The sequence below is a fragment of the Rhinatrema bivittatum genome, chromosome 4, assembly GCF_901001135.1.
Source record: "Rhinatrema bivittatum chromosome 4, aRhiBiv1.1, whole genome shotgun sequence".
NCBI classification, from domain to species: domain Eukaryota; kingdom Metazoa; phylum Chordata; class Amphibia; order Gymnophiona; family Rhinatrematidae; genus Rhinatrema; species Rhinatrema bivittatum.
Window position 1 is genome coordinate 413,579,080 of NC_042618.1, and position 15,516 is coordinate 413,594,595.

General features: G+C 43.3%; 1 protein-coding gene across 6 annotated transcripts in view; it reads left to right on the forward strand.

Annotated features, from left to right (window-relative positions):
* Positions 1–15,516, forward strand: part of DALRD3 (DALR anticodon binding domain containing 3) — a 142,513-nt gene that overhangs the window by 27,504 nt on the left and 99,493 nt on the right. For all 6 annotated transcript variants that reach the window (XR_003856637.1, XR_003856638.1, XM_029601259.1 and 3 more), the window contains exon 7: positions 2,636–2,694. Coding sequence is in view for 4 of the 6 variants with exons in the window: in XM_029601259.1 (XP_029457119.1) it covers positions 2,636–2,694 (59 nt within the window). In the remaining 2 variants the exon portion in view is untranslated. The remainder of the gene's footprint in view (positions 1–2,635; positions 2,695–15,516) is intronic.

Sequence of the window (15,516 nt, forward strand, 5' to 3'; positions counted from 1 at the left end):
CATGGAGAGAGTGGTCAAGCTGCTGAGTCAGGTACTCCATCTTCTGCAGTTGTCAGTTCCCAGAGTCTGGGACTATTTGCAGGTCCTGGGTTCTATGGCTTCTACGCTGGAGTTAATTCCATGGGCCTTTGCTCACATGTGGCCCCTGCAGAGGGCTCTTTTATCCCGGTGGAATCCGCTTTTGGAGGAATTTCAGGTTCCTTTACTGCTTCTGGGGGATGCCAGATCCAGTCTCTCGTGGTCGCTATCTCGGACCAATCTGGAGAAAGGAATGGACCTGGAGGTACCAGACTGGGTGGTGACACAGACGCCAGCCTCAAAGGTTGGGCAATTTGTCAAGGAAGATCAGCCCAGGGACTGGTCACTAGAAAATGCGTCCTGGTCCATCAGTCATTTGGAGACCAGAGCAGTTTGCAAAGCCTTGCTTGCCTTTCTCCTGCTCGTTCAAAGGAAGTCAGAGCGAGTGTTCTCGGACAAATCAATGACTGTGGTGTATATCAGTCATCAAGGCGGCATGAAGAGTTGCCTGGTGGTGCCGGAGGTGCAAGACCTGTTTGTTTGGGCGGAGAACCATCTAGCAGGAATAGCAGCATCATATGTGGCTGGAGTAGACAAACGTGTAAGCGGACTATCTCAGCAAACAGCAGCTAGATCCCATGGAGAGGGAGTTGTCGATGGAGGCCTTTGCTCTAATTCAGGCCAGATGGGGCAGGCCAGACTTGGACCTTATAGCAGTTCCAGGAAATGCGAAGGTGGCACGATTTTTCAGTCGCAGGAGAGAGGCTGACTCTGATGGCATCGATGCTCTTGTTCAGCCATGGCCGACAGAGCTGTTGCTATACATTTTCCCCCCATGTTCTCTTGTAGGGAGAGTGTTGCGCTGCAATGAATTTCATCTGGGAAGAGTGATTCTGGTGGTACCCAAGTGGCCATGCTGGCTGTGGGTTGCGGACTTGGTTTATCTGACAGTAGATGGGCCCGTGCGTTTAGCACATCTTCCAGGGTTGTTGCAATAGGGACACATACTTTCATACCAGGCGGATTGTTTCTGTCTAGCGGCTTGGCTTTTGACAAGTGGCGGCTCCGCATGAAAGGATACTCAGAATCTGTGATTACTACTTTACTTTAGACGCGTAGGCCTTCCACATCTCTGCTTATGTCCGGGTTTGGAGAGTGTTCGAGTCATGGTGCTTGCAGAATAATTTACAACCATTGAGGTTAGAAGTTCCGCAGGTTTTATCCTTTTTGCAAAGCGGTCTGTCCAAGGGCTTGCCCTATAATTCCCTCTGGGTTCAGGTGGCAGCCTTAGGTTTTCGAGGTAAGGTACAGGGATGGACGTTGGCAGCTCATCCGGATGTGGTGCATTTCCTGAAAGGGGCAAAACATTTGTGCCCTCCAGGCCGGAAGGTATGTCCGGCCTGGAACATTAACCTTGTGCTTTGAGTTCTGTATGGTCCTCCGTTTGAGCCAATTATGAGGGCATTCTTGAAGGATTTAACCTTGAAGTCTGTTTTCCAGTGGTTATCTGTTCAGCCAGAAGGATATCAAAGCTACAGGCTCTGTCGTGTAGAGATCCTTTTTTGAGTATTTCAGAAGACGAGGTTTTGTTGCGTATGGAACCTTCCTTTCTGCCTAAAGTGGTTTCGTCCTTTCATCTTAAACAAACAGTTGAGCCACCAGCCTTTCTGAATTTTTCTCCGGATGATCCAATGGCAAAGAAGCTTCACCTCTTGGATGTGCAACGAGTGCACGTGTAGTATCTTAAAGTGACAAATTCCTTTCAGAGATTGGGCGCATTCTTCGAGGGCACAGGTAACTTCCTGGGTGAAGTGTCAGTTGATATCTCCGCAAGAGATTTGTTGAGTTGCGCCATGGTCTTCTCTTCACACTTTTACCAAACATTACTGCTTGGATGTGCGGGCGCCAGAGGAGGCAACTTTTGGGGAAAGTATGTAGCGCGCTGGTCTTTCAGGTTTCCGCCCAGTATAGGGGAGCTTGGGTACATCCCACTTGTCTGGACTAATATGGGGTACAAACAGGAAAGGAAAATTTGTTCTTACCTGATAATTTTTGTTCCTGTGGTACCACAGATCAGTCAGGAGACCCATCCCCTTCTTTCAAAGGACTTCCTTACTTTTGGATGTTGCTGAGCCAGTATATAGTCATATACAGAATTTCTGAAAGTGTACATAGGTTAATATGTTCCTTGTTTGTAATCAAGGGGTCCTAGTTTTAGGGGGCTTCAACTGTATTCTCTGCTCATCTTTAGTTTTTGTTGGGGTTTGTTAATTTGAACATCTTGGCTTGGGTATAGGTCAATACTGAGGGACTACAGGTAGCATTCTCGGATATGTAGCAGTGCCTCAAAGCTTTGTTCTCTGCCTCCATCTGCTGGTAGGGATGCAAAACCCACTTGTCTGGACTGATCTTGGTATTACAGGAACAAAAATTATCAGATACATTTTCCTTTCCTACTCATACCTCTTACAAGATCTGGATACAGTGACAATTCTTATTGCTAGACATGGAATGTTTCCAATAAAGAAGAAATGAGTATTTTCTTATCTTATTCTCATGACTAGTAGCATTACGCTATTCACTGGGTGAATCTTGTCTTTTTTTTTTTCCTTGGCAGGCTTCGCAGATCTCAGATGCACAAAGCCTCTTTTATGAAATATGGAGACCTTGTTCAGGGTACATTTTTATTTCTTCTTTTTTAAATCACACATTTTCTTCTCTTTCTACTCATTCCTTTGTTGCTGTTATGCTTGTGAACACAGAGGGCAGCATCTGCTGACAGAACTCCTCCTAGATCAGGTACATGGTTATAGATGAGCCACAGTTTCCTTTCCAGTTACACTGGTAGAATAACAACACTGTACCTGTTCAATCTTTCCGTACAAGAACTATATAAGGTACAAGAACTATATAAGGATGCAATTTCTATTTTATTTTATTTAATTTATATGGTGCTCTGTCTACAGAACTGACAATTAACACACACCATGTCTAAATAGGTTGAGCAATACAAACAAAATCTCAATGATATTGACCAGTCAAGAGGGAGGGCTAATTGAGGTGATTAAGGGAAAGCCAATTTGTAAAATGGGTTTTTAATTTGAAGTAAAAGATGAGCAGGGGAAGGAGGGAATCTTGATTCTTAGAAAGGTATCAATAGAAAAGAGCACAATATATTTCTTTTCTGAGAGCTTTAGTTTGATTCCTGCCCACTGTAGTAATCCCTGAAATCAGACCTGGCACAGATTTAAGTCTCTGGACATGCCTGACTAACTGATCTAACTAGAGGTATCCTGCAATGAAAATAAAGACCTCTTCTAAGACTTATTTTGCCAACTGGGGCTTTTGACTTTATACTTTGGTACAAGGAAAGAAATGTAAATTAACATAACATCAAATTATTTAAAATTAAAAGCTCAGAAGATGCCTCGAAGACAACTTACAGAAGCTCAAATAGCAATGATAGCATAGGCCTGTGGTTTAGTGTGGCACTCTGGTATATGAGCGAAATTAGACCAACAAAGGAAAGAGAAACCATGCCCGGATTTGGAGGACTTTTCAACTTTGACCCTGTTAAATGACTTTACATTTATCAGATCAAGCTCATTTTCCATAGGATAAGTCCCAAAGCCACGGTCAACTTTACCCCTCCCACTCCACCAATTTGCAGCCCAATTGGTTGAACAGATTTAACAACTGCATTAGAGCTTTGCAACCTTAGTTGAAAAGTGCTAAAATGAAAACAGTCACACTATTTGAAAGGGTTCAATCCCTAACACTTTTATTCCATTGATCTATTGGATCAAACTGATCTCATTTAAAATATTCAGTTTCAAAGCATGACATGCCATAGAAGAATAGATCCATTCCTTCCAGATATAACACAACTTAATTCAGGAGCATGATCTCTTTATCAGAGATAAGGATTTGACATAAATATTTATTCATTTATTAATTTACTGTATATTCCACAATTCTAATATTATTATTTAGTGCAGATCACAATGTAAAGCATCCATATTCAACATTACAAATAAACATCACACACAACTAAGATGCATCATGTAAACTAACAGCATTAATAAATAATTACATCATAAAATTATTTTAAATCAGCACTAAAATGACTGGCTTTCATCTTTTTTTTTTCTATTGATGACTGAGTAGTAGTCCTGTTCTTGATACATTTCATGATGTGCACTGGAAATGTTGTAGTTCTGTGCATGTATTTCATTTTTAACAATATTTAGTGGTCTCTGTTTCAGACAAAACATCTGAGGAAAACGAACTGAGGTCTTATGTTTTCCATTGATAAGCAGGCTGAATTAGCCATGTTTAGTGGGTGATATCAGGTGACATGAGGCAGAGCAGTCTATCAAAGTTAGTAAAGTGTTAGTAAAGTTTTTTGGCTCTACTGAGCATGGGTGTAACTTCCCACACAAATGTATGTTTGAGAACCTCCTAGGTCTCTTTTATTCCGCACTTTACCCGGACGCATGGATCCTGTCTCTTGCTCTCTCTTCAGATCTCCTTGAAAACATCTTTGCTTATACGTGATCCCTCAAAAGCACTTTTTCTTAGCATCCAGACAGATGAATTCAGAGCCAGTGGATTATGCACCTCTACCAGCAGATGGAGATGGAGCAAAGCTTAGTATATATACGCCTGCAGTGACATCAGCCTGCCAGTATTCTCCGTCTCCATCAGATGGTGGACATGCATCTCCCTACTGGGATTGCTTTAAGTTTTAGAAGGAGAAAAAGAAGGAAATTTAATTTGCCCCACTCTCCGGTGATACCAAATGGTCCCTCCACCAGTTAAGAATTCCTGAGGTGATTCCCTTGGTCCCTCAGATCAGTGCCTTGGTCCGGTAGCTGGTTTTTTCAGCCAGTGTGGACTTAGCTTTGAAACAGCTGAAAGGCAGCAGGTGCAGGAAGCTGAGCGCAGTGATAATGGTATATGCCCTCTCCCCCCGGAGCCGGAGACTGACTCTGTACTCAGCCAGGATGGGCTGAGCTCAGGTAAAGATTAGAAACAAAAAAAATAGGGCCCATCGTTTTGGCACTGGCGCAATTTACGACATGATATGTTACAAATGGATCGTAGAGCAGCGCTAAAATATTTTAAAAGACAACGTTCCTTCTTGGCAACATGGAACTCGTATCTTCAATCATTTTCTCCGAGCGCAAGGAGTTTAATCCTAAATTCTACGACATGAAAAACTGGACATTTTTGCTGTCTGTGTTTCTCTAATAATTGGGAGGGGGTGGGTAAGGGAAGGGGAGATTCTGGGGTTCATAATTGATCTTTTGGTTATTCTTGCTGCTTGTTCTTTGCTAGAACAAAGGGGAAAGCCGTCAGTCGCTCAGCAGCGCATGGTTTGGAGAGAGGTATCTTCAAAGGATACTAATGATGCATTAGAATTAGGGCATCCCGACAGTGAGGTTCCAATAATAAGAAAAGTAGTCCAAGTGCCTGTAACTAAAAACTCACCTGAGCTAAAAAATTCTAACTTATCCCTATCAATTAAAAAGCAGAATGAAAATACAAACAAAAAACAAACTTTGAAATGTTTGTATGCTAATGCCAGAAGTCTAAGAAGTAAGATGGGAGAATTAGAATGTATAGCAGTGAATGATGAAATAGACTTAATTGGCATCTCAGAGACATGGTGGAAAGAGGACAACCAATGGGACAGTGCTATACCGGGGTACAAATTATATCGCAATGACAGAGAGGAGCACCCAGGAGGCGGTGTGGCGCTTTATGTCCGGGATGGCATAAAGTCCAACAGGATAAACATCCTGCATGAGACTAAATGCAAAATTGAATCTTTATGGGTAGAAATCCCTTGCGTGTTGGGGAAGACTATAGTGGTCTAGATAGTGGTCAAGATAGTGAGACCGACAGTGAAATGCTAAGAGAAATTAGGGAAGCTAACCAAATTGGTAGTGCGGTAATAATGGGAGACTTCAATTACCCCAATATTGACTGGGTAAATGTATCATCGGGACACGCTAGAGAGATAACGTTCCTGGATGGAATAAATTATAGCTTTATGGAGCAATTGGTTCAGGAACCGATGAGAGAGGGAGCAATTTTAGATCTAATTCTCAGTGGAACACAGGATTTGGTGAGAGAGGTAACGGTGGTGGGGCCGCTTGGCAATAGTGATCATAATATGATCAAATTTGAATTAATGACTGGAAGAGGAACAGTATGCAAATCCACGGCTCTCGTGCTAAACTTTCAAAAGGGAAACTTTGATAAAATGAGAAAAATTGTTAGAAAAAAAATGAAAGGAGCAGCTACAAAAGTAAAAAGTGTGCAAGAGGCGTGGTCATTGTTAAAAAATACCATTCTAGAAGCACAGTCCAGATATATTCCACACATTAAGAAAGGTGGAAAGAAGGCAAAACGATTACCGGCATGGTTAAAAGGGGAGGTGAAAGAAGCTATTTTAGCCAAAAGATCTTCATTCAAAAATTGGAAGAAGGATCCAACAGAAGAAAATAGGATAATACATAAACGTTGGCAAGTTAAATGTAAGACATTGATAATACAGGCTAAGAGAGAATTTGAAAAGAAGTTGGCTGTAGAGGCAAAAACTCACAGTAAAAACTTTTTCAAATATATCCGAAGCAGAAAGCCTGTGAGGGAGTCAGTTGGACCGTTAGATGATCGAGGGGTTAAAGGGGCGCTTAGAGAAGATAAAGGCCTTCGCGGAAAAATTAAATGATTTCTTTGCTTCGGTATTTACTGAAGAGGATGTTGGAGAGGTACCCGAACTGGAGAAGTTTTTCATGGGTAATGATTCAGATGGACTGAATCAAATCACGGTGAATCTAGAAGATGTGGTAGACCTGATTGATAAACTGAAGAGTGGTAAATCACCTGGACCGGATGGTATACACCCCAGAGTTCTGAAGGAACTAAAAAATGAAATTTCAGACCTATTAGTAAAAATTTGTAACCTATCATTAAAATCATCCATTGTACCTGAAGACTGGAGGATAGCTAATGTAACCCCAATATTTAAAAAGGGCTCCAGGGGCAATCCGGGAAACTACAGACTGGTTAGCCTGACTTCAGTGCCAGGAAAAATAGTGGAAAGTGTTCTAAACATCAAAATCACAGAACATATAGAAAGACATGGTTTAATGGAACAAAGTCAGCATAGCTTTACCCAAGGCAAGTCTTGCCTCACAAATCTGCTTCACTTTTTTGAAGGAGTTAATAAACATGTTGATAAAGGTGAATCGGTAGATGTAGTGTACTTGGATTTTCAGAAGGCGTTTGACAAAGTGCCTCATGAGAGGCTTCTAGGAAAAGTAAAAAGTCATGGGACAGGTGGCAATGTCGTTTCGTGGATTGCAAACTGGCTAAAAGACAGGAAACAGAGAGTAGGATTAAATGGACAATTTTCTCAGTGGAAGGGAGTGGGCAGTGGAGTGCCTCGGGGATCTGTATTGGGACCCTTACTTTTCAATATATTTATAAATGATCTGGAAAGAAATATGACGAGTGAGATAATCAAATTTGCAGATGATACAAAATTGTTCAGAGTAGTTAAATCACAAGCAGATTGTGATAAATTGCAGGAAGACCTTGTGAGACTGGAAAATTGGGCATCAAAAAGGCAGATGAAATTTAATGTGGATAAGTGCAAGGTGATGCATATAGGGAAAAATAACCCATGCTATAGTTACATAATGCTAGGTTCCATATTAGGTGCTACAACCCAAGAAAGAGATCTAGGCGTCATAGTGGATAACACATTGAAATCGTCGGTTCAGTGTGCTGCGGCAGTCAAAACAGCAAACAGTGTTGGGAATTATTAGAAAGGGAATGGTGAATAAAAGGGAAAATCATAATGCCTCTGTATCGCTCCATGGTGAGACCGCACCTTGAATACTGTGTACAATTCTGGTTGCCGCATCTCAAAAAAGGTATAATTGCGATGGAGAAGGTACAGAGAAGGGCTACCAAAATGATAAGGGGAATGGAACAGCTCCCCTATGAGGAAAGACTAAAGAGGTTAGGATTTTTCAGCTTGGAGAAGAAACGGCTGAGGGGGGATATGATAGAGGTGTTTAAAATCGTGAGAGGTCTAGAACGGGTAGATGTGAATAGGTTATTTACTCTTTCGGATAATAGAAAGACTAGGGGGCACTCCATGAAGTTAGCATGTGGCACATTTAAAACTAATCGGAGAAAGTGCTTTTTTACTCAGCGCACAATTAAACTCTGGAATTTGTTGCCAGAGGATGTGGTTAATGCAGTTAGTATAGCTGTGTTTAAAAAAGGATTGGATAAGTTCTTGGAGGAGAAGTCCATTACCTGCTATTAATTAAGTTGACTTAGAAAATAGCCACTGCTATTACTAGCAACGGTAACATGGAATAGACTTAGTTTTTGGGTACTTGCCAGGTTCTTATGGCCTGGAATGGCCACTGTTGGAAACAGGATGCTGGGCTTGATGGACCCTTGGTCTGACCCAGTATGGCATGTTCTTATGTTCTTATGCGAGGTTTGTAAAATACAAACACATGTATTGCTCCGTTTAATATCTCATTGTAAAGCCTGTTGCTGAATTATTGTTTGCTGTAAACCGAGGTGATGTGCTGTACGTGCCGCAGTATATAAAAATCTCTAAATAAATAAATAAATAAATAAACACATTTCAGCTGTGTTTGTTAATGATAAAATAAAAATATATTGAAAATAAAAAAAAACAAAAAATTGAGGAGTGTTTTTTTTTGTAGGGCCTCCTCCTGCCTCCAGTTTCCATGCTTGGCGTGCCAATCCAACGTTTGTTCTCGCCCCCGAGGGAGTTTAAGGGGCATGGGCAACCTGGCGGATTGAGCCCAGCCTTTTGGGCTAGGCCCCGCTCTTAGGCTTTTCTCTGTGTGCCACATGGCAAGGCGTGCCGGCTATTTTTGTACCTTTTTCTTGTGCATTAGGCTGCCCAAATTAAGCACCCAGTTTTTGGAGCTTAGTTGGATGCCTGCATGGGCGTCCAGTTGGTAGCAGCATCTGATTTCAGCGTGCACAATCTGATCTAGGGGGCTCAACTTTTGGACGCTCATCGCACACATGGTTGTGCACTTAATCTTTGGGTCGCCTAAGTTTGGTGCTCCTACGTTTTGGATGCCTAAATATTGGGCACATTTTTACAGAGCAAATTCCGGTGGATGCACACCTTTCAGTCACCTGTTAAGTGTACTGACATACTGATGGTGCCTATAATTAAGAAATCTAAGCGCCTTTCCTTCTGTATTGCCCGAAATATTCGAGCTTCTCAGCCTGGCGTTCCTGCTAACTTGTGCCAGCACTGATTAGAGGCTCAGGATGAATTGCCTTGTCTGATTTTACTAAGCCCAGTTCTTCCCAGCCTGATGAAGGCCCTGGTAAAGATGTGTCAAAAGGAGCGCTTGACCTTGAAACTCCCTTAACTGTTTCATTAGTGGGTTAAGGTAGCTCAGGGGGCATCTTTCTGCCTTTTCTTGGGTGGAATTTTTTCAAGGATTGCAATCCTTTTTTTCAGGTACAGTCCTTGGCCCTGACAAATCTTGTCAGGTCAGAGTCTCAGGTGGTGACCTCCTGCACACCTGACACTGTGGTTAAGCGTCGAAGTACTACTAGATTGTCAGCCAGTCTTCCCGATAGGGACTTGGATGGCATGGATGATGAAGCCGATTCTTACTGTCTGGAAGATGGGCAAATTCCTCCGGGACTGGAATCATGTACAACTATGTTGCAGTTCTTTCATAGAGATAAGTTTCAGGCTCTGATTTCCCAGACATTAAAGTTGCTGGGAGTACCTGGGGCTGATTCCATATCTGAGCCAAAGAAGAATCCCATTTTGATTTCTTTGCGTAAAGCCTCTTGTTTTTTTTTTTTTTTAAATTGTAATTTTTTATTGCTGACAGACAGAGAACACAAAAACAGCAACAGCATCAGATATTGTCAGACAAAAAATAGCTGATAGGCAAAACAAATTGAATACATCCTTAACGTTTCTATACCCTCCCCTCCCTCCCCCCTCCCCCCGTCATCATGCCGATCAAAGATAACAGATAAATGAAAAATAGTGTTATCAGTACATCATACCAGTCAAGGAAAAAGAAAAATCCCAAGTCCAATGCCCGGGAATACACACATGGGGGCAAAAACCCCAAGAGGAGCCCGCAGTACCACGTGATCAAGAACATGCTAAAAGGTCAAGCCCCTCCAAGTTATATAGGGATCCCAAATTGAATTAAATTTGGAGATACGGTGATTTTTCAGGGCGGTAAGTCTGTATAAGGTGCAGTTCCTATCAATGCGAGTCAGAATTTCCTGTGGAGAGGGCGGTAATGTCCTTTTCCAATGAAAAGCAATCTCCATCCTAGTGGCTGTGCATACCTGGGAAACAAGGTTTTGTTGAGTGCGTGGTAGGTCATCATTAAAGAGCGATAACAGCGCTTGTTCCTTCGAAACCACAAATGGAGTCGCCAATATAGTAGACAGGAGTGTAGATATGTATGACCAAACTTGTTGGATGTAAGGACAGTCCCACCAGACATGCAGATATGTGCCTTCTTGATGACAATTGTGCCAGCAGAGTGGTGATACAGAAGGGAAGCAACGGTGCAATCGGACAGGAGTATAATACCAGCGAAACAGCATTTTATAATTCGCCTCAATTATCCTGGCAGAGACATTCCCCTGTGTAATCTTGGTGAAAATGTCAAGCCAGTCCTCCTCCAGTATTGGCCGTTCAAGGTCCCCCTCCCAGGCCTTCAAGTGCTTATACACCATAAACGGACGCAGAGAGAACAGTTTGTAAAGTTTAGACACCATACCACAGGGAGTCTTGTCCGAAGTGCAATAACCTTCAAAAAGAGAGCGCGTCAGGGAGATCCTGCCCTGAGATCGGAGTTGTAATAAAAAGTGTCGGAGTTGTAAGTAAGAGAGAAATTCTTGAGGGGGCAGATGGTACGTGTCCACAAGAGTGGAGAAGGATGCTTCTGAGCCTTGAGTAAGTAGATGATGGATATTTGTGATCCCCCTGATCTTCCAAAGCTGAAAGGCTAAGTATGGTAGACCCGATGGAAAGTGAGTATTATGGAATAATGAGGATTGAAGAAAATAGTCAAAGTCTCCCACCAGTTTTATCTTCCACCGTCTCCACATCTGCAGTGTATGTCTGGTGGTAGGCGTCATAGCAAGGCCCATCCGCCACGTATTTCTGGGTTGCCAAATAAGCGATGCAAGGGGTGTATCTCCCAGCCAATCCTGTTCAAGTAGCATCCATGGTTTGGGGTCATCCCTTGCGTGCCAGCTCACTACGGGCCTCAGTTGGGCCGCGGCATAGTACCATTCTAAATTTGGCAAACTAAGACCTCCTGCTGTTTTGGGAAGATATAGAATGGCACGTGCGACCCTAGGAGGGCGATGACGCCAAAGAAAGCGTAGTAGTTTCCGTTGCCATAAGCGTAGCGTGTTGTTGCTTACAGGAATAGGTAGCGTTTGGAAAAGATATAATAACCTTGGGAGAATATTCATCTTGAGAGTTGCCAAACGCCCCAACCACGTAAGAGGAAGTGAGAGCCATTTATCAAAGTCTTTATCTATCTGCTGTATGAGGGGGGCATAGTTTAGCTGGAACAGATCCGTCGTTGTGCTACTAAGTTGGACCCCGAGATATTTCAGTTTATGGGAGGCCCACTTAAATGCGTGGGAGGCCCTCAAGGAGCTCACTAAGTCTGAAGGACAAGTTAGGTTAAGGATCTCAGATTTGTCCCAATTGATTTTAAAGCCCGATAGGGCACTAAAATTTGCCAACTCTAGTTCGATCGCCGGGAGAGAGATTTCAGGCTTACCCACAGTAAAAAGAATGTCATCCGCAAATAGCGACATCTTGTACTGCTTGTTGTTCAGAGCAAAACCCCACACGTTCAAATTATGCCTAATGCGAATTGCCAAGGGTTCCAAAAATATGGCAAATAGCAAGGGTGACAGGGGGCACCCCTGCCTAGTCCCTCTACACACTGGGAAAGGCGCTGTATACCTCCCATTGATCTTGAGACAGGCGGTAGGGAGATGGTATAGCGCATTGATCCAATTATGAAAAAAGGGACCAAATTTCATGTGATGCAAAGTTTGGAATAAAAATGGCCAGTGCACCATATCGAAGGCTTTTTCAGCGTCGATTGCTAGCAAAAGGTGGGCCGCTTTTTGAACGGAGGAACCCCATATGATGTTGATAATTTTTCGGACATTGTCACTGGCCATGCGCCCCGGGATAAAACCCGCCTGATCCGGGTGTATAATTTGGGCAATAAAACGGTTAATCCTCTCGGCTAATATCTTAGCCAACAATTTAAGGTCCAGATTAATAAGTGAGATCGGGCGATAGGAGGCACATAAGGTAGGATCCCTACCGGGTTTGGCCAGGATGGTAATGCCTGCCTTGTTAGAATCTAAGTTTAAAACCCCGCCCTCCCTCAAAGCATTAAAATGACGCTTTAGATATGGGGCAACACTAGAGCCAAAGGATTTATAAAATTTGGCTGTAAGACCATCGGGTCCTGGAGATTTCCCAACTTTTAGAGTTTTGATGGCCCCCATAATATCAAGAACGGAGATCTCTGCATTAAGGAGATCTGTCATGTCAGAAGTCAATTGAGGCAGTTGCATGGACTGTAGGTAGTGGTCTATATCTTCCAACTTAATATGAGATTCCGCTGAATACAGGGACTGGTAGAATTTAAGGAATTGCTGTGCTATAGCAGAGTGAGAGGACTCAATATGGCCCAGGTCTGTCTTAATTTTAAGTATATGATTTTGAAGAGACTGTTTTTTCAATTGCTGAGCTAGGATCCTTCCAGCTTTATTGCCCCCCTCGAAATAAGTCTGCCTGGTAAGGTTAAGTGCATGAGCGGTATGTGCCATTTCAAGCCTCCGAAGGTCCTCCCTAGCCCCAGTGAGCTGAGCAAGATTCTTTTTAGACCCTGTTTGAATATGCTGATGGGTGAGGGATCGAATCTGGTCTCTCAATAGGACACAGGCTGCTTCTCTCTGTTTCTTGAGATGTACTGAGTGAGATATAAAGTGCCCCCTTATGTAGGCCTTAAAACTATCCCACAACATAATAGGGGAGGAGACCGAGTGGTCATTTAGTTGAAAATAATCATTAATGATAGACATAGTGGCCCTAGTGAAGGAGGGATCCATGAGGACAGAATCATTGAGTCTCCAAAATTTACACCCAAAGTCCCCTCCTGTGAGATATAGTTGTATCGTGATTGGCGCATGATCAGACCAAGAAATTATTCCCACCTCTGAACGCCGGACATGATGGTAAAGAAATTTATCCACCAAAAGATAATCGATTCTAGAATAAGAATCATGAGCCTTGGAATAGTATGTGTATGAACGAGAATGAGGGTAAGTTAGTCTCCAAGGATCCACCAGTTCATATTCCTGCATTAAGGCCTTAAGGGCCCTGGTATGTGCTATAGCAGTGTGAGAGTGACCTTTGGAAGTATCTAAAGAAGGTGCAATAGTAACGTTGAGGTCACCCCCTAAAATAAGTCGACCCACTACATGTTGTAAAAGAGTATGTTGGATTTGCGTGAAAAAAGCAGCCTGGTCACTGTTAGGAGCATACAAGTTTAAAATAGTAAAGTCCATGTTATATATAGTGAGGCATAGAAGTAGATAGCGCCCCCCCGGATCAGCAACACATTTTTTACACTCCACAACCAAATGGGAAGCAATAAGAATACCAACGCCAGTATATTTAGCTTTTTTTGAGGCAGCAGCATAATATTGGTTGTTAAATTTTGGAGATTTCATGAGAGACTCATGGCATCGTAAAAGATGCGTCTCCTGTAAAAGTACGATATCTGGCACTGATAGAGACAACTCTTTATAGAAAAAGGAGCGCTTCTGAGGCGAGTTAAGTCCCTTAACATTAAGGGACAGAATGTTCAATTGCGCCATAATATTATAATCGAGTAGGGAGCAGTGAGCACGCCTACAGATATGGCCCGGGACACCGCCTCTGCAATACCAACCATGGTATCACTGGACTCTAAGCTGGGCTGTCTTGGGTTATGTGCCACGAGCCCGAAGTAAAATAAGACACTGAACCATCCAGCCGCCTCATAGCCTAACAAAAATACCGGCATAGGTTTTCTGGTATGAGACAGATAAATAAACAACAGCATGATCCCCAGAAGGACTATTAAGATCCTTCGATCCCCAAAGAACAGCCTGCCAATCCCTCCAGGCAGACATCCTCTCACCATGATTTGGGGGTGTAGGTAAGATCACAGGAGCGCTATACTCTCTGCCCACCCCCACCCAACCTCCAAAGGTATAAAACACCAACAATAAAAGATAAACCTTTAAACTGCGTCAAAACTAGAACCCCCTAGAAGCCTGTAAATGTCGACAAGGCCAATATTCATTCAACGGTACACCATTAAATATACACTGTAGAAAAACTGTAAGCGGGTACAAAACAATTAGTCATCCTTATCCCATGCAAAAAACTCATGGGGGGCCCTGGCTAGAGGAAGAACCCCCAGACTGCCGGCGCAGTCGGCTATTGCGAGGTCCGACCCTCTGCCAGGCCGGGTATGGCGGACGCGTTGTTTGCAGGCTCCCTCTCTTCAGAGGAGACTGGGGTGCAGAGAAACCGATGGGCGCCAGTCCGGGGTAGGCCTCATCGGAGTTAATACATTTATGTGTGACCCCCTCCAGAGTATAGGATAACCCGAAAGGGTGCAGCCACCTGTATTTTATAGCTTTAGTGCGCAGGAACGCCGTTATATCCCGGAATGATTGTCGATTTTGCAAAGTAGCAAAAGAAAGATCCGGGAAAATGAGGATAGGCTGACCCTCCCATGTCCATTGGGATTTTTCCCTCGCTGCTAACGCCACTTTTTCTTTAGTAAGATAGTCGGAGAAACATACGATGATATCTCTCGCCTTATTAGTTTGGGGATTTTTCAGCGCTCGATGCGCCCTGTCAAACCGGAGGTTAAACGAATGGTCCTGTGTCGCCTTTACCGGTCTCTTGCAGGATATGTAGGCAAAAGCTCTTGATAAGCGCATGACAATCTTCTGTCTGAGTGCCTTCGGGAAATCCTCTAAAGCGAAGATTACTCCGCCGGGAACGATTCTCCAGATCGGCTAATTTTGCTTGTAGTTGTACACTTTCAACTCGGAGCTCGTCGCAGGATTTTTTATTAGAGGAAGCATGCACAGCAATACCTTCAAGCCGGACATCCATCTCGTCCACTCGATGGCCCAGGGAATTGAGATCTTCCCGCATTTCTTCTAGGTGCGCCTGAAGTTCCTGGCGGTAAGTTTTAATATCAGCCCGAATGTTGGAGAACCATTCCCTGAACTCAGCCCTGGTTGGGTGTTCCGTAAGCTGATTATCTGCTGGAACGGCCGCATTCTGAGAGGACTCCGGGCCCGTAGGTTGATCAGCGACGC